Below are 18,777 nucleotides of genomic sequence, written 5' to 3'. Positions count from 1 at the left end.
TTCTCCATTTCCGCTCCAAATTGAATTCCTCCCGAAGGATTGGAGGGGCTCTTGAGAGTAATGAAGGCACTCCTTCCTCCTCTGCTAGAAGCATGTTTTAAATTAACAGATACAGCCTTCTAATCTGGGTGGGGAGGTAGCTTTAGGAGCAGTCTTGAGAAGCTGTTTTCAGGCCAGAAATGGTATTTTTTAATCTCGAGGGGCGAGGCAACAGACATCCAACACCACATGTACTCCTCTGGAAGGAGCAGCCCTGTTGGTGGTCTCCTGGGAAAGAATGAGAACACATGTCCTCCTCTGTCCCACTGTCCTCCTCGACCACTTGTAGCAAAAGGGAATTTATGATGGAGAATACAACTCCGGGGGCTGGTGCTTTCTGAGAGTTGAAAGTCCATCTCTTATTTGGGAAAAGTGATAAATTCTGTGAATTTAAAAAAAAGAAACCTGTTTTTAGGATGAAGATATCATTGAAGTGATTATCTTCTGTCCTCTGCAATGATGAATCGACAATCTGACATTTGTAAAGGCAGCCGACACAGGCCCTTTCAGGGGAAACAAGAAAACCTGTTTTCCAATGGGTCTTGTCAGAGTGAAGACGGATGACCTGCTGGCTGATTAGGACCATGAATAAGGCTCTGAGAACTCGAGAATGTGTGAGGAAACCAGGGGTGAAACTTATAAATCAAGGTTAAGGTAGAAGTAGAAAATTCTAAACATCCATTCTATCTTGAAGGTGGGCAGAAAATAGATTATCTATTCGTAAAGGAATATTTAATATTACTCCTTGAAATGAGCTTAAGAGCATTATCCTTTTCCCCCCTCACTGTTGAAAAAAGGCAGTGTAAAAAATCCTACTTGACAGGAGAAATTCTGACTTTTAGGGTCGAAAGGAGAGGAGGAAATTCTCCTTGAAAATAAATTCTATTGGTTCTTTTATGTCAGAATTTTGTTAATAGCCCTCGAGAACGGTTATCAAAACCTGACTCCATGTTTTTAATTTAGTCTTAAGAAGGAAGCCATTTCCTTTATAGGGAAATACGACCCCAGAGTAGCCCACAGGTAAAATCCAGCCTCAGAGGGCGGACTCCACTGAAGGAGGATTTAGGGTCTGGTTCTCAACTGGAAAATTGCTTTTCAGGGAGAAGGTCGTGTTTTCCACTGATAATAGGGTCCCTTATATCAAGTGAAACGCCCTTCCTTCCGACCCAGGAGGACATTTCAGCTTTGATCTTTCTCAGAAGACAGTAGGAAGTACAGTTATTCCCCGCTAGAAAGATGGGGCTGGGGATGGGAAGTGGGAGTATAGGATTCCAACCACGTGGGTCCATCCTGAGCACAGCCAAGACGCACTGGGGCCCGGGACCTGGTGGCGTCCAGGCAGGTGGGGAAGGAGGTCTGATGGAGACAACAAAGGCCGTTGGAGGGAAAAGATTAAAGGGCAGGAAAATGCACAGCCACCCCCCACCACCACCACTACCACGCAGCTGCTTTCGTGCATTCCTTCAGGCTCTCTAGACTTTGATATTTGCATAAATGGGCCTTGGCTAGGTTTCCACTCTGGGACAGAACAGAGAGCAGTCACCGCGGACACAGGAGGCTTTCTCTTGGTGATCAGTCTGGCTGTGATTTCAGCCATCAGCTTGTGTAACCTCCCCGGGTTGAGCGGACGGGTCAGCCCTCCAGTCCCTGTCACTGGGTGCACACCGTCTGTATCTCTGGCCTGGAGACCCTTCGGCCGCAGGCAGGCTCGGCTTGGAGCCTGTTTACAAGGCCTGCAGTTACTTCTGTTTTGTTTTAGCCAAAAAGGGTGAAGTGCTGCCAGCAGTATGTCTGGAATGTTATTTACTTGGTACATTTCTGTGGCTTTTCTTTGTAGCGCTGCATAGGCCAGAGCAAAGGGTCATTGACTTGCAGATGCCAGGTTTCACAGTTTGTCTTCTCCGTGGGGCGACTTTCTCAGTAAGAAGGAGGTTAGCTCCTGTGTCTCTCTGGTCCTTCCTCCCCACCTGCCTTCCTTCCACCAGTGCTCCCTCCCGTCCTCCCCTCTTTCCTGCTGCCCCCGCTTTTCTGAGTGAGTGCACTGAACTACTGTACTCCTCCCTCTCCCGTGTCCTAAATGCCCCGAGTGCACTTTTAATTCCTGGGGTTTCTGGTGGACTGCCGAGGGCCTGGCAGGCGCTTTTCATTTGCGTGCCTGCCCTGTTATTATTTCACATGAAAGCTGTCTCTTTTGGCACACATGGCTCCTGTGATTTCAGGGGAGCTCTTGGAGCTGAATGGGCGATGTTGTGCAAGGGAAGTACAGGTGGGGCATTCTCTACTGGTGGCCGTGGGGGCGGATGACAGATCCAAGCAAGGTCCTGGCTTGTGCCGAGCCAAGGTGAGAACAAACAAATGGCTTCTGAAGGAAGGAACCAGGGTGCGCGGTTTCTTAATTCGGGAGGTTTCACAACTGTTCGAGTTCAATTGATAGAGGAGAGGTTTTTTTGTTTTGCTTTTTTTGTTTTTTAAAGAGCAAATTCTTCCTTTAGACAAACTGTAAAAAAAGTCCCAGATCAATGAGCAATGTGGAAGGGGGACGCACGGAAGGTTTTCTGTCCGCTTCTTGTTTTCAGCCTCCCTTTCTCCAACTTCTTCTATGCAGTTCTAATCGTGGTATTTGGGGCTTTAAAACAAGGTATGGAAAATGAGATTAGATAAATCTCTCCAGCTGGTACCAGCCCTGGGGCCGTTTGCACACCTGGGTGGGTTACCTTCACCCTACCCCCTGCCCAAATTTTCTTATGTCATGTGAGTGTATAAGCATCTACAGAGAGATGAGACCTTTGAAAGCTTTGCCTTATGGAGACTCGGACTTTCTCTGAGTCTCTGGGACACCTTGCCCATCCGCGATACCTGTTAGCATGTTCACTCCGTAGCCAGCCCCAGTCTGCGATGGAAAATTTTGGTCTTATTCTTCTCAGCTTTTCCTGTCCTTCTGCATGACTTCTCCATTTGCATGTAAGCTGCCCGGATTTTTGGCTGAAGGGGCTTCTTTGATCACTCTCCTGACAGTATGGGCTTCACATTCTCACACCTGCTCTTCTTTTACAGTCCAGATTTCAGGGTAAATGCTTCCATCGCCTTGTCACTTCTTGGGTATAAAACTTGGGTGCAGGTTACTGATTACGGGTAATAGCCGTTGGATGACGGAGACGACTGCTTGGCACAAACAGCCCCCTGAACCGCTGCCAGAAACGTAAACTGCCACTTTATTTATTTCTGAAAGCATCTAAGCTGTGAGCCGATCGGTCATGATCTAGCATGCACATGATAATAACAGGCTCGCGGGGCTGAGAAAGCCGCCCCATGGGGCAGCCGCGAGGGCAGGCTCTAACAAGACTCCCGTGTGTTTTCTCCCCCATTATCCACAGCCCACACATCATCTTCCTCTCTCAGAGCGTCTTGACAGGAACGAGCCATCTGTGTGGGACCCGGCTGTGCCATGAAATCGCTCACGCCTGGTTCGGCCTAGCCATCGGGGCCCGGGACTGGACGGAGGAGTGGCTGAGTGAAGGGTTCGCCACTCACTTGGAAGACGTGTTCTGGGCCGCAGCACAGCAGGTGGGTTTACGGTGACCCTAAGCATTTCCCGACCCGGAGTCATAGTCTGTTCACAGGCATCTGTTCACATTCCACAGATCAGCAGAGGGCTTCTTGTGCGCTAGGACTATGCTGGATGCTGGGCCACCGGGGCGGGGGGGCGGGGGTGTTCTCCCTGTAGGGATGGGTGAGAGGTTAGCAAAGCAGACAAACACATCCCTACCACGTCGGTGGTGAGCACTGTGAAGGCCAGTGAGGCTGAACAGAGAGTCGGGGGTGATCTCAGTTTTAGAAGGCACCATGAGAAGGCCCCTCTGATGGTGGACATTTGAACAAAGACTAGAATAGAAGGTCATCCCGTGGCATGACCACTGGTTATGGTTGTGGTGACACCACCAACTTGTGTCTAGTTTGTTGTTTGTTTGTTTTTTAATAATAAGATGAAAATTTACATCAGGAGGCATAATCTCAGATGTCTTCTGGCATGTAATGAAGAATAAAGTGGCTGGTGTCATAGGTTAGGGCATGCCGAGGGCTGAGACAAGCTGGCAGTCTCCTCTGAGCTCGGACCACGGGTGGCGGGGCTGGCAGGAGGGCGTGGTAGAGCCTGGACTCCTGGTTGTTTAAAAGGAAGTTCTAAATCTGGATTTTTACATAAAATTTAGTAATTTAAAAAATCCTATGCCAACTAAACAAACAGCCTCTACTTTAAAGAACTGACCGCCAGTTCTAATGAGGATATGGCAGCTAAACAGCCTCCTGCTTATTTTTCCGTTCCTAATATTTGGTCAGTCTTTTCCCTGCCATCCCCACCCTTTCCATGCTGAATTAGTTAACATTTTCTGAAATCCTCAAGTTTGTGCATACCTGAATGCTTCTGTTCAAGCTCCTCCTGCCTGTTGAAATCCTGTTTATTTCTCACTAACCAGCTCAAGGTCACCTTCTCCGGGTAGCCCAGGCCGATCATTCCACTCACAATACTTACTCTTCTAGAAGCTTTGAACTCCCACGGTATCTAGTGCTTACCTCTTTTGCCTCGCTTCTTCCTTCTCCCTCCTGTCATCCTCACGTAGACTGCGACCTCTTCCAGAGTGGAGCTGCAGTTTTACTCACCCTCTCACCCCTCTCCGCACCTTGGCCGGCAGCATGTGCACCTGTGTCCCCTGCCACACAGTGAAGAGAGTCCATGTGGCAGATTTAAGCAAGGTGGTGGGGTTTGGTGTCGGACTGGGCAGGGAATCCCAGCCCTGCTGTTGACTGGCTCTGTAGGTTTAGGTGGTTTACATAGCCTCCCTGGCCCTCAGTTTCCTCATTTGGAAAAACACTTGTAAGAATTTGCAGACTGGCGCAGCGAATGGGATAATTATGAATCACACATGGAGCTCGTGCAGGAAACGCCGGTTCTCTTTTTCTCCTCTTTCTCTTCGTATTTTCCACCACCTGACTGATGCACAATAGGCACTAAGCAAGGGTTAAATAGGCCAATATAAGCAAGACCCTATCGTCATCCCTTCTCTGGGATGCTTCTGTCCTGAGACAATCAGATTTCTGCTGTTCTTGGTAATCCGAGTATTTTTCAGGCATCTAACGATGATCTCTCTGTCCTTTACCTGCCATCTCCCCAAAAAGCACTCCTCGTCGCCTTGGCCCCTGCCCACATCTCCAGAGGGTCAGTTCTGAGTCTCATTGCTTAGGTCCTTCTCACTGCCCTGAATATGGCCATCTTCACTAATAGAGGCATGAAGCCGGTCTGGCCTCATCCCATAGCTGCATACCTTCCATGGGTCTGTTCCCCGCCAGACCTGTAGGGATAAAAGGATGAGTGAGACCCAGCCCTGCTCTGAAAGAGGTCAGAGTTTAACTGTGAAGATAAGAAAAGCATACAGCAGAAGGAAGAAGAAAATAAGTTGGGAGAGAGAGGTAAATACCAAATATTGTATGAGTTCAAAGGTGGGAGAGCTCAGGCCTGAGCAGATCCAGAAAGTCTTTTGGGAGAAGGTGACTTCTGACATGGGCCTCAAAGGTAAAGTAGGAATTGAGGTCTCTCTGCTGCTCCTTTTCCCTTAGCCTGGCATAGGGGACAAGCCACCTCACTATCCTTTAGGGTATAGGCAGTATCTCTTCAAGTTGTGAAAGCACTTTGATCTGAAGTCAAGTGGCCATTCTGGATTCCAGCACAAAGTTTGGAAGCCTTTGCAGAGCACGTCGATCACTCTAGCCCCTTCCTTGAAGGGTGAAACTGAGATGCTGTTGGTTTCTGATGAGTGTCTGCAACAGACCTTCCAAGCTGGACAGAAGGGCTCTTCGGGGCGGGAGAGTGTGGGCTGGCTTACAGGACTCTCCTGGTCACTCCCTCTCCAGGGAAGAGGGAGTGATGCACATCCAACACTGGGCAGCCCAGACAGACTGTGCTCCGTAGCACTGAATGGTAGCGAACACGGCAAAGTGAGGGAGTGGGAAACCGCTGAACGAGGATAGAGAGTGGTGTTCCATAGGGAGAAGGGAATTGAGTTCATTGCAAGATTACATCACATAACTTGTCATCAACCTGGGTAAGGTCTGACCTCCTTCACAGGAGTCTTAGCTCAGGCTGCTGTAACATAATACCACAAACCGGGCGGGCTTGAACAACACTTGTTTTCCTCTAGTTCTGAAGGCCGGAAGTCCAAGATCAAGGTGCTGACAGGCTTGGATTCCCGTGACACCTTCTTCCCTTGGCTTGGTGGTGGTCACCTCCTCTCTGTGTTCTCCCGTGGCCATTCCTCTGTGCACATATAGAGAGCTCTGGTGTCTCTTCCTTTTCTTGTAAGGCCACCCGTCCTATTGGACCAGGGACCACAATAATAACCTCATCAATTTTAATTACCCCCTTAAAGGTCCCATCTCCAAATACAGTCACATTCGGGGTTAGGGCTTCAACATATGAATTTTCCACTCATGATTCATTCCCTAGCAACAGGGAACACAGAACCTGTGGCTCATCTGCCTGCTGCTGGCTACTTGGCACCTGTCTCTCCCGAGATAATAGCTTGCTCCCCGCCTGACTATACCCCTCACCATCCTCTAAACACATCATGCTCTTTCCAGGCCCCTTGAACCTTGCACATGCTTTCCTTCTTCCTGAAATTCCTCCTCCCTGGGCTGACTCCTGCTTCCCTTGGGGGGACCAACACAGGCCCCACCACCTACTCAGGGAAGCCTTCTGACTCACCTGGCTGGCCAGAGAGCATCTCTTCCTTAACCTCTACCACCGCTGTACTCTGATGGCCTGTGTTCTGACAGACTCTGTCCGTAATGGACCCAGGGTCTGGCAGAGACTCGGTAAATACCTGTTGAATCAACTCTAAAGGATCTTTCATTTCCAGAAATGCTTGTTGAGACTGATATGTCCCTCCCAGGTGGCTGTTCTAGTGCCCTCCCTTACAGAGGCTTGAGCCGTGGGGCCTCATGAGCCCAGCGGCCGCGGCCCATTCTCGCCAGCAGGCCAGGGTGTGATGGCGTCCCCCTCCCCCAGAGTGAATCCAGGCAGTACACTTGGGTTATATGCAAACAGAATCATCTGGGCCGCATTAGCAGGCTCCACTGTAAACAGCCCTTAACCAAACCGAGGGCTGGGAAAAGTAGGAGGTAAATGGAGGGGCCAGTCCCCACCCTGTGCAGCAAGACAGAGCCGCAAAGGGCTGGAAGGACTCAGTGGAAACGACCCTTTACGGAAGCCTGCCTTTTCTGGGCCCCCCGGGTGTGTGAGGCAGACAACCCGGCACAGCGACATCACCGGCAGAAGAGTGAGGGGCTGAGTCTTCGTGTGAGGACCTCCCAGACCCCTTGCCCCTGGGGTGGCCAGGCACAGTGTTTTCACCCTGAAACTGAGCAAGCTGCTCTGTTGGGCAGCTGTGACCCTGCACGAGGACAACAGTGACTGTGTTCTGTGCGCATTTGTTTGTGTGTCTGTGGCCCTGAGCAGCTGGCCCCCCACGAGGCGCAGGAGCAGCAGGAGCTGAAGGCATGTCTGCGCTGGCTTCGCCTCCAGGACGAAGTGCGGAACTCCCCCCAGGAAATGCAGGTGCTGAGGTAAAGCGCCATGAGCTCTCTTCCCCTTCTCTCCCTTTGTCCCCCACCTCTTTTCCTTCAAGATGGGCATCGGGGCCATCTATTAGATCTGCTGTGTTTCCTTCTTAAATCACGTTGGGTTAGGTCACCCATCCTCCCAGGGACATGATTGCCCTGTTTGAAGTCCTTCAGGGCGGGCGTTTGGATTTGCCTTCTGACGTTTCCTGGTGTCTCTGCTGAGGAAACACGGACACAAGGCCATTTCCAGGACCAGGACTTGTTTGAAGTTCTAATAGTCACTTGGTGTGGTGATTGAGGACTTGGACAAGGCGGGGGTTTGGTAGCCTGACAGACAGTAACCCTTTAAAGCCAAAAGAACAACAGCAACAGCTATAACAGCCCTTTAGGAAAATACTGATTCCGAAGTGTTTAGTAGTAACACATATTGGTGTCAGTGGGCCCTTTTGTTTTGGGTCCTCCCAGCAGGAGGCCACTCCCATGCGTGGGGAAGCTTCTACTCCGGCTCCTGTGTGTGGTGTCCACGTGTGTCTTGCCGCACTTACTTGTAGGATTGCTTCTTGCCATTTTTTCCGGTTCTGCCCCTCTGCTTTGCTTGTTTTCTTCATTTCTCTAAATAGTTACTTATCTGCAAGCCCAAGCCTAGGCCCCAGGAATACTGCAATTATTATGACAATAGAAGCTTTGGTCCTGCCCCCTCTCCACAACAGCCAGGGGTGTGGAATCTGCCCTCAGACAGGGGGGGAGACAGCCCTCCAGCAGTGTCGCCCCCCCCCCCCCCGCCCTGCCCAGTGTAGATGTCAAGGCCAGTCTATCTTTGGGGCAGAAGCCAGCCTGAACCAGTTTGGTTGTTTGTTTTTATTTTTATTTATTTATTTAGTTAGTTAGTTTTTGTAAAGATTTTCTTTTAGTTATTTGTCAGAGAGAAAGAGAGCGCAAGCAGGCAGAGTGGCAGGCAGAGGCAGAGGGAGAAGCAGGTTCCCTGCTGAGCAAGGAGCCCATTGTGGGACTCGATCCCAGGACCCTGGGGTCACGACTCAAGTCAAAGGGAGACGCTTAACTGACTGAGCCACCCAGGCGTCCCAGTTGTTTATTTTTAAATAACCACCTCCCACCCCCGTTCACAGAGACTGCCCACTGAGACTGAAGTTTGAGGACAATGCACGGAGCCCAGCCTGACTCCAGGGACTCTGGCTGGTGCTTTTGTGCAGCACGGCTGCATGGGGTGTGGCCACTCTGGTGGGTCTTTCGAGTGTGGCGAAGAGGGAGATGAGAGCGTCCAGAATAATTCTAGGCTTTTGACTTGAGCCGCTGCATAGACGGTGAGGCCATTTGGTGAGACCTCCAAGACATCGGAAGGAAAAGCGAAAGTCCCAGTTTTGTTAGACGTTAAATTTGGGGAGCTCGGGAAATCGGTGTGGCGAGAGGGCGGGTGTCGCCGTGAACGTTTGTTGATGAAATGTGCTCTTGGGTTATAAGCAGGCCAGCCGCACACGGGGAAGTCAGTACATACATGCGGAGAGCCTTCTCTGTGGACTGGGTGGAGCTGTGATCAACCCTGCCGGCCCTGATGGCCAGGAGCTTTTCCTGTGTGTGTAGAGCTGGGAGAAGAATATGCTATTTTTAGACCCTTGTGCTGGAAAGCTTATTATGGCATTTGTTTTTCTTTTTCTTAGTATTCAGAAATTGTGTTTGCCTAAATTTAGGCTAACCATGAAATGACTGCATTTGGAAGATTTGTTGCACATCGGTATGGAAACTCTTGTTATCGGCTGCGCTTACAATGAAGAGGAAATGCTTCTGAACCTGCACCGAATTATATAGTCAAGGTTTAGTTTACTCCCATCCTTTAGAACTCTCCCTTAAATGGGCATAGAAAGCCTAGAAATTACTGAAAGTGAGAGAAAAAAAAAGAATGAGAGTTATAAAAATTTATCCTCAGATTTTATTTTGGCGTTATATGCAAATAAGACCTTGGAAAAGAAGTCACTTATAACAAGACAGTAATCAAAGATGCTATTTCCACCCCCTCCTTAAGATAGCCCATGGCCTTGAAATGATGGATCAAGAACAATTTAGAAGTCTTGGTTTGTGTCTTGATATGTTCCTCATGCCTTGGTGTTGACAGAGAAAATAGAAACTTCTCTTACTCATCTTTGTAGCAGCTTTCAACATGGTCGACCACTCCCTCCTTCTAAAAACACTTTCTTCTTTGGGCTTCTGTGTCACACTCTCCTGGGTTTCCTTCTGCTCTGCTGCCAGTCCTTCCCCAACTCTCCTGCTGGCTAGTCAGCGTCTTCACTTAGATGACTCATAGCTCAGAAAGAGGGATTAAGGGGTCCAGCATCACGCAGCCAATCCAGAGCAGAACAGAAATTGGAATCCAGGGATTGAAACGACCTCTTCCCTACACACTTTCTCTCTGCCTTTAAGGAACTCCGTTAAAAACAAAAACAAAAACCCACTGCAGGTATCTTGAACGGTGGAAGGACGTGAAGGCCAGAGTTAATGAAAAGTGTCCTTGGACCGAGTATCTTTGTCTTTTGACACATGAGTGCATGTGTCTGATTATTTTGCTAGCTATCAGGGAAAAAAGAAAACCTGACATTGTGTTGATTACAGATATTGAAGTATTAACAAAGTGAGAAGAGGAAAAACTAAAATTGCACTTGGCTCTGGCTTGCTAATTTTAGTCATTTACAAGAACTGTTTCCCAGTCGTGTCTTCCATATATCCAGTGTTGAGCATGGCTCTCATCAGATGTGTCCTGGATTGACTTGGTTGTGAGATTCATTTGGTTACAACAGTTCCTGTGTTTTCCTTCTCAGCCTTTCTTGGCTGGGAAGCCTTTAACGTGGCTGCAGGCTCTTGAGGCCTGGTGATTTGCTCAGAAGGTTAGGGGGTCACATTACTGACTCCACGCCTTTTCTCATTTGTTAATTATTAAAGACGCTTTTCCCGTAGACCAGACCCTAGTGGCTCTCCTCTGACTCTCCCTCACTTGTCCACTGACCCTGGGCACAACTGTGTGCCAGGCGAAGCTGATCTTGCTGCTATCCTACTCTGCCTGGCTGCCACCACTCTGCTCTCCTCTTGTTTCCACCCCCACCCTACCCTTGACCTTGCAGCAGTGGTGACTCTTGCCTGGGAAGATGCGAAGGGCCTTCTGCAAGGCTCTCGTGCCTCTGTTCCCCGGGGCACTGTAGGATTCCTGCGTTCTCTCTCTAAAGTGCTTTACTCTGCATTAGCTAGCTTTACTCTGACAGGCCTGTGGGCTGGAAGAGCTACGGTGGCAGGGTCAGAATAAATTGCTGTTGGTTTTTTATTGTTTGTGATTTATTATCACTTCCCCTCTTTTCTGGATTCATTGTTAAAGTTGGGCTCGTGTTGACAAAAATGTGAAAATATATCACGTTGAGGGGCACCGACAGGCCCCAAATCCAGTGTGGCTCTTTCTTCTAGCTACTGCTTACACAAGACGACAGAACTCTGGAGAAGCACAGAGAGCTTCTCCTGCCTTCCTCATAAGTGCCTCATTCCCTGGTCATATTATGATTCCCAGGGAAGTCCCAACTAGGCAAGTCTCCACGGACAAAATGTGATCTGCATGCCACAGGCTCTGTGAGTTTGCATGATGCCTAAGTACTGTATGTTCCACTTAAAACTATAAGACTTTAGGGGCGCCTGGGTGGTTCAGTCATCTGCCTTGGCTCAGGTCATGATCCCAAGGTCTGGGGATCGAGCCCCGCTTCGGGCTCCCTGCTCAGTGTGGAGCCTGCTTCTCCCTCTGCCCTCCCCCTGCTCATGCTCTGCACCCCCCGTCCACTCTCTCAAATAAATAAATAAAATCTTGAAAAATAAACAATAAGACTTTTGAAGTTAGTCTACATGTATACCTCTAGTATACATGAAGCTTTCACCTCGGAAGTTTTTCTCAAAATTTTTATTTCTGATCCTTGAAGAACATAGCAATATTTTCCCACCCACATGTGGGAACTCATCCACTCGCAGCCACCCAAACCTGCCTCGTGGGAAAGCTCCCCTCCTTTGAGAGTCCCTTGTCGCTGCCACACACCCACCTCTAGCCCAGGGCCCAGGCCCTGCTGCTCCTCCATCCTGGGGTCCCAGAGTCCCAGTATGCCCACTTCAGGCTCCACCGGCCCTGCAGGCTGGGAACAAATCCTTTCCCTCTTCCCTAGGCAGCTCCCTTCCCCATGGCCTTTAGTATCCATCCTCCCTTCCCCACTCTTCGTGCCTTCACTTGCCTCCCGTCCCCCAGGGAAAACGGAGGCCATCAGCCATGTTCTTCCTTCAGTTCTATAAACACATCAACATCCACAACTCTCTGACTTCTCAGAAGCCCGAGAGATAACTTACAGGTCTCAGTGTAACTAGAGACACATTTCTAGTTCCAGAGGTGGCAGTGGAAATGTGCACGCATTGATGCAAATCTAGAACTTATATATATCTAAGTGAGCTTTAGACCCTCTGCTCATGAGGAAGAAGGGAAGGAGGGATCCATATATGAAGGGAGAAGGAAGCTCACATCACTTTGGACCATGGGCCAGGGTCATGAGTCTAGGGAAACTATACTTTTTTCCTGAGGTAATTTTGCCCTTCTGGTCACCAGGTTCTGTAAACATATTCCAGTCTGTATATTACTGCAACTCCTCTGCTTTGTTTGGTACTATTGATGACTCTTCTGTTCTGGGAATCTGTCACCTGGCTCTCGTGAGCAGGGAGAGAAGCAGAGGGAGAAGCAGGCTCCCCGCCAAGCAGAGAGCCTGAAGCAGGGCTCAGTTCCCGGAGCCCGGGATCATCGCTCTTGCCATCATTTGCTTTCACCCCCTAGCTGCCCGCAGTATCAGTTTTCCAGGGCTTCCGTAACAAGCTACCACAGGCCGGTATGTGCAAATGTACTTCTTACACTTCTGGAGGCTTAAAGTCCAAGATCGAGGGGTCAACAGGCTTGCCTTCTTCTGCAGCCTCTCTCCTTGCCCCTTCTCGTTGAGTCCTCATGCAGTACCCCCTCGGCGTGTCTGCCCTCCTAGTGTCCCTTTGTACGTCTGCATCGCCTCTTTTTGTAAAGGGTACCAAGGAAATGCCTCATTTTAACTGACCTCACTCTTTTAAAGGCCCTGTCTCTAAATGGAGTCACCTTCTAAGGTACTCAGCATTAGGGCTTCCACATAAAAACTTTGAAGAGCTATAATGCGGCCCATAACATCTACTGTCTACTTGCTCTTTCTTACCTCCTTGTCTTGTCTTCAAGTTGTCTCTATTAGAATAGCCTCCCCTTGTCACATGACTCCGAATCATCACAATTCAGCACACATATCACTGCGTTCCAGAAGTCTCAGGCTCTCGCCTGACAAGATAAGCACATGACCCTCATCTCTACTTCCTAAATGCTCCGGTTATGCCTCCATCCCTGATCGTACTATGTCATTAGACAATTATATTTAGAAAGAATCAAGTTATGTTGTCAATATTTGACCATTTTTAACCAACGGAAACAGCAGTTTCATATGATCTAACCTAATGCATCTTTCTTCTGGGTCATGAGCCTTTTGAACCCAGGGACTATGTCTTCCTTACCTTTGTTTCCCACAAGGTTGGGCACTGAATGGGTACTTGATACATGTTGAAGAAATGAACGTCATAGATGACACAGCCTCCGTCCCTGAGATTTCTATATTATTTACATAGAGTTGAAATACTGGTCACAAGACAGTAGATAGAAAAACCCTAGGCTGTGTCCTCAGAGTTCTTAGGACCGAGAGGTTACTATTGGTAGGCCTAGCTAGAAAGGGCAACTGGGAAGGTGTGAGGTTTAAGCTGGGATGGTAAGAAGGGCTAACATTGAGACTGGGAAAGAGCTGGAAGGAAGAAAATTCAAGGAGCAAAGCCTGGCAGGCATATACAATAGATTATTTGTGGAAATGCGCCATTAGTGAGAATGAGCTTCCTGGAGAGAATAAACATCAGGAACCCGTGAGACCAAAGGGGCGAGGGAAGGACAGGCTAAGTAATGGAGTTCCCTAGAGGCCAGATTCAAGATTTTGCATGTGACCGTCCGGGCACTGAGGAGCTATTTTCAGTTCCAGGAATGACATAATGAAATGGGAGTTCTGGGAAGATTACCGAGCCTGTGAGATCATGCATGATCAGAGATACAGAGTCTCCAAGCCAGATGGAATTGGGTAGCCATTTCAGGAAGCCACACCTGGGTTTAGAAGAGCTTGGGATGCTCTTCCCAGTTGGCTCATCGGGTGATATTCAAAACTGGTTGAAGTGTCAATACAGCTTCAGAGAAGGCTTCTAATAATATGATGTAAAGCGTTCTCTGATGGCAGATAAGAACTGACCCACGAAAGGAAGTGGTTGAATTTGTGGGCTTTGTGAAGTTTGTTATGTATGACTATAACAGAGTCAAAGGCAACAGTCCCAGTTCCTTCTTGGCCAAAACCTGATCTGTCCTGCCTCATTTTAGAGAAAAATCGTCTGAGAATGCAGGCCTGGGCTCTCTCCAGAGCTTGTAGGTCTTCAGATCTCAAACCTGGAGGATAGTTTAGGGTTTAGAGACCAAGCTTGGAAGCCGGAGTGCCTGGATTTGAGTGCCATCTTGATGCCTCAACTTGCTGTTTGACCTTTGGAAGTTCCACAAGCACAGTGAGCTTTGGTGTCCTCACTATAACATGGGAATTATAACACGGGAATTATAACACAACAGTCTTCTTCACAGGTGGGTGTGGTGGATAATGTGATGAATACATACAAATCAGTTAGAATACATGTATTGGGTTGAATCACAGAGAATTTCCATTTTGGTGGATCCAAAACGGGTCAGTATTGTCCATTTCCAGGGGTTCATCTAGACCCTCTGACACCTGGTCAATGTTTGCTGAATGACAGAGGTCACAAGGACCCAGCCCCCACAGCCAGCCCCACTATCTCTTCCGGTTTCTTCTGGTTTCTATCTCTTTCGCTGTTGCTACCCTCCCCTGGCGACCACACAGGCACCCTGCTCCTCTCTCTTTACCCACCAGAGCCTGGAAACACCTACCTTTCCTCTTGACAAGCTTGCAATTCACTAGACTGCCCCAAAATGTAGTTTTCTTAAGAAGTTAAGAGGATGTTTAAAAAGGGAGAGGGTAAGGGAGGCAAGAGTGCCTGGTTACAAATGAAAAGATAGGATTAAAAGCAAAAACAAACAAAAAAAAGTTTGAACATTAAACAAAGATGCTCAAACTAATAGCTTGAGGTAAGAATTAACTTGGCAATGCTTCTGAGACAAATGGAATCTTCATACCTTCCTGGAACGTACTTCTGGTCTAATCTTTACATTAGGGCCCTGCTGGTGTCCCCTCTGGCTCCACTCCATACAATTTCCCCGGCATTCTATACAGAATCTGACCACGACCCTGAGAAGAAAACACTCCTTGTCTCCTCTATGACTTCGGGTTCCAGCCACTGAAACTGGCCTGCACGGTTCCTGACGTCTCCTCATGTGTATCTGGCACTTCCTAACCTCCACTCCATCCCTTAGGCCCAGGACCCCCTTCACCGTCATTGTTTCTGTCTAGTTCTCTTTTTTAGAACTACACTCACTAGCAAGCTAGCTATGTAGACGGTTTCTACCCTTTCGTGACAGGACAGGGCTGTAGCTGTGCCAGCATTTTCTGAAAAACTTGAAGGCTCTCAGCTCGCCAGAAACAAAATCTGCGCTTTCCTGTTGTTTCGAAGACCAGCTCTATCCCCCTGAGCTGCCCACTCAATTCCTGTTTCCTGTTGGAGGGACTCCCTCAATTCTCACTTCTTTTACCCGGCAAGGATGACAGACATGTCCTGAATATTTAAACTCAAATAACACTCCCTGTTCATTTTTCTAGACCATTCCCTGGTTACTCATCACTCAGGTATTTCTAAGGGAGGGATGGAATTCTCCTTGATAGGTCTTTAATTACATATTTACTGTACACAGTGTTTCATTTTTGCAATTACATTTGGTAGGGGTTTTTAAGTCTAAAAAAACATAAAGAAGAAATAAAACAGTTCATAATCACTGCTTAGTTAAAAGTGCATAACAGGAAAATCCAAACAAATTTAGAAAGATGTACAATTTCATCCCCACCGTTGGAGTCTTTGCCTTAAGATAATCCCTGCTAGCATTTTCTTGTGAATCCTTCTGAAAATTAATTTTTTAAGTATGTACGCATACTTCTGTATTGCCCTGTGTGGTGCTGATTCATTATAACCCCACTTGCCTGTGAAATATTTTCCTTAAAAAATAATTCGAATACCTAAACTGATCTATAATAATTCACTCTTATTTTGCCCTTCCTCTGAGGACATTTCATTAACCTAGCCGGTCCTAGTATGATATACATTACATTCTTGGCTAATGAATGTTAGTTTCCCATTGAGAAAAACTCTCATCCTCAATGAATCCTTCCCCCTAACATGGCCATTTTGTTTGTGTTTTGGCCAATAGTTCTGACCCAGAATGGCTGACCAAAAAATAATGCAGGTATTTGCCTGGACCTGCTACAAAGACCCAAAAGAAGAATATTCTGCTACACTTTAAAATGTACTCTATAAAAAAATGACTTCTTCCTCTTCCCTGTCAGCAGTTGAGGAGAGAAAGAATGGAAAAGAGAGGGATTATGCGTCCACTCAAGATTGCACTGGAGGTTCTAGCCAAGGCAGTTAGGCAAGAAAGTGAAATAGAAGGCATCCAGCTTGGAAAGGAAGAAGTAAAACTGTCTCTTTTCCTAGATAACATTATGTTATATGCAGGAAATCCTAAGAATCCTCCCTGCAAAAAAACTCTTAGAACTAATCACAAGTTCAGTAAGGTTACAGGATACAAGGTCAATAAATAGAAGTTTGGACAGGTATAAATAATCTGAAAATGAAATCAGGAAAACAAATTCATTTATAATAACATAAAAATAATTAAATACTTAGGAATAAATTTAACACAGAAGTGCAACGCATATACTGGAAACTACAAAACATTGCTAAAAGAAATTAAAGAAGAACCAAATAAATGGAAAAACATCTTGCAGTTCACGAGTTGGAAGACTGAAGATTGATAAAATGACAGTACTCCCTGTACTGACCTATGGAGCCAGTGTCAGAATTTCAGCTGCCTTTTTTTTTTTTTTTTTTTTTTGCAGAAATGGACAAGCTGATCCTGAAGTTCATACGGAAATTCAAGGGATCCAGAACGAATAGCTAAAATAGTCTTGAAGAATAACAAAGGGTGAGGACTCACCCTTCCCAATTCCAATACTTAGCACAGAACTACAGTAATCACCATAGTGTGATACTGGCATAAGGTCAGACATGTAGACTAATGGAAGAAAATTAAAAGCCTAGAAACAAACTCTTCTTTCTTTTATGGTCAGTTTTTTTTTGATGGGTGCCAAGACCGTTCAGTGAATGAAAGAATAGTCTTTTCAACAAATGGCCATGGGACAACTGGATATCCACATACAGAAGAATGAAGTTAGACCTTCTGCTTCATGCCACATACAAAAACCAACTCAACATGGATCAAAGACCCACATATAAGAGTGGAAACTATAAAACTGTTAGACAAAAATCATAGGTATGAGTCTTCATGGCCTTTGGAATAGGCACCAGTTTCTTAAACCTAAGTACAAATGACCAAAAGGGGAAAAAAAATCAATAAGTTGGCCTTCATCAAAATTAAAAACTTCTGTGTTTCAAAGGGTTCCATCAAGAAAGTGAAAAGACGGGGCGCCTGGGTGGCTCAGTGGTTAAGCCGCTGCCTTCGGCTCAGGTCATGATCTCAGGGTCCTGGGATCGAGTCCCGCATCGGGCTCTCTGCTCGGCAGGGAGCCTGCTTCCCTCTCTCTCTCTCTGCCTGCCTCTCCATCTACTTGTGATTTCTCTCTGTCAAATAAATAAATAAATAATCTTTTAAAAAAAAAAAAAAAAAAAAAAGAAAGTGAAAAGACAGCCCACAGAATGGGAGAAAATATTTGCAAATCATATATCTGAGGGGACTTGTATACAGGATACATGAAAAACTCTTAGAGTTCAGTAATAAACAGACAAATAACTCAATTGGGTAAGGGGAGAAAAAATGGGAAAAGGATCTAAATAGACATTGGAAAAAATGAATGGAATTGAATGTCAGGGGTATGGGGCCTTTTTTCTGGGGTGATGAAAATGTTCTGCTGTTGGGCACTGGTGATAGGATGGAGATGGGAACCTTATGAGGATACTAAAACCAGTGAATTGTACTTTTTAAAAAAATGACGAATTTTATGATAATGTGAATTACATCTTAATTTTTTTTAAAAAAGAGGGATCTATGGAAATCATTGGATATTTTATAACATCTCATAAAATCATCGCAGCTTTAGCAGGGTCGGTTAGCAATGCCTGAAGGAGAGACGGAAGGTGAAATTATGGCAGGAGGCAGCTGGTGTCCTCAAGGCACTGGGTGGGACTCAAGGCACCATTTCTAGCACTGGAGGCCTGGAAGACATCTCCACAGTGTCTGTGGTGTAACCACGCACCTAGAGATGATTCACTTCCAAGAAAGCATCCCTCAAGCACAAGTATATATGCATGGGTGTGTGTATGTGTGTGTGTGTGTTTCCACTACATGCTCTACCTCCCATTTTTCTCTTAATAATACAATCCTCACTGTTGTTCTGTTATCAACACATGTAGGTTTTTTCTGAATGTTCCACCACTCACTACGTAACTACCTGTTAACTCTTGGACATCTTAGCGATTTCTGTGTTTAGCTTTTCCAAACAATGCTCTGGTGAATGGTCTTACTGTTACTGCACAGCCTGTTAAATAGAAGACTTAAATCGTACACTGTTGCCCATGAGACTGGATAGAGAGCTGTTCTCCCAACTACTCACCCTGTTTTCTATCCTGGTAGGTGTGGGGCTGCAAAGCCAGGCAAGGCTCCACCCCCTGTGGCTTCCAGTCCCTAGTGCCGTGCCATCCTCTGCCCAGGAGGGAAAAGTCCTTCCTCAGTTCCCACAGACCATCTGCTCCTCTTGGATTCATGAGACGAGCCCTTCCGCTGCCTCAGCATACAGCACCACACGTGCTGTTTGTGTACAAAAAATG

General features: G+C 47.0%; 1 protein-coding gene across 7 annotated transcripts in view; it reads left to right on the top strand.

Moving 5' to 3' along the window:
* The window catches only part of AOPEP (aminopeptidase O (putative)), a 333,646-nt gene that overhangs the window by 182,948 nt on the left and 131,921 nt on the right, over positions 1–18,777 (top strand). For 2 of the 7 annotated variants that reach the window (XM_059411725.1, XM_059411724.1), the window contains exons 6-7: positions 3,414–3,603; positions 7,547–7,653. In XM_059411725.1, the coding sequence (XP_059267708.1) occupies positions 3,414–3,603; positions 7,547–7,653 (297 nt within the window). The other 5 variants (XM_059411727.1, XM_059411728.1, XM_059411726.1 and 2 more) reach the window with 5 other exon arrangements.

Source organism: Mustela nigripes, chromosome 9 (assembly GCF_022355385.1).
Source record: "Mustela nigripes isolate SB6536 chromosome 9, MUSNIG.SB6536, whole genome shotgun sequence".
NCBI lineage: Eukaryota > Metazoa > Chordata > Mammalia > Carnivora > Mustelidae > Mustela > Mustela nigripes.
The sequence above is the reverse complement of the archived record's forward strand: the minus strand, read 5'-3'. Positions and strand labels throughout refer to the sequence as shown.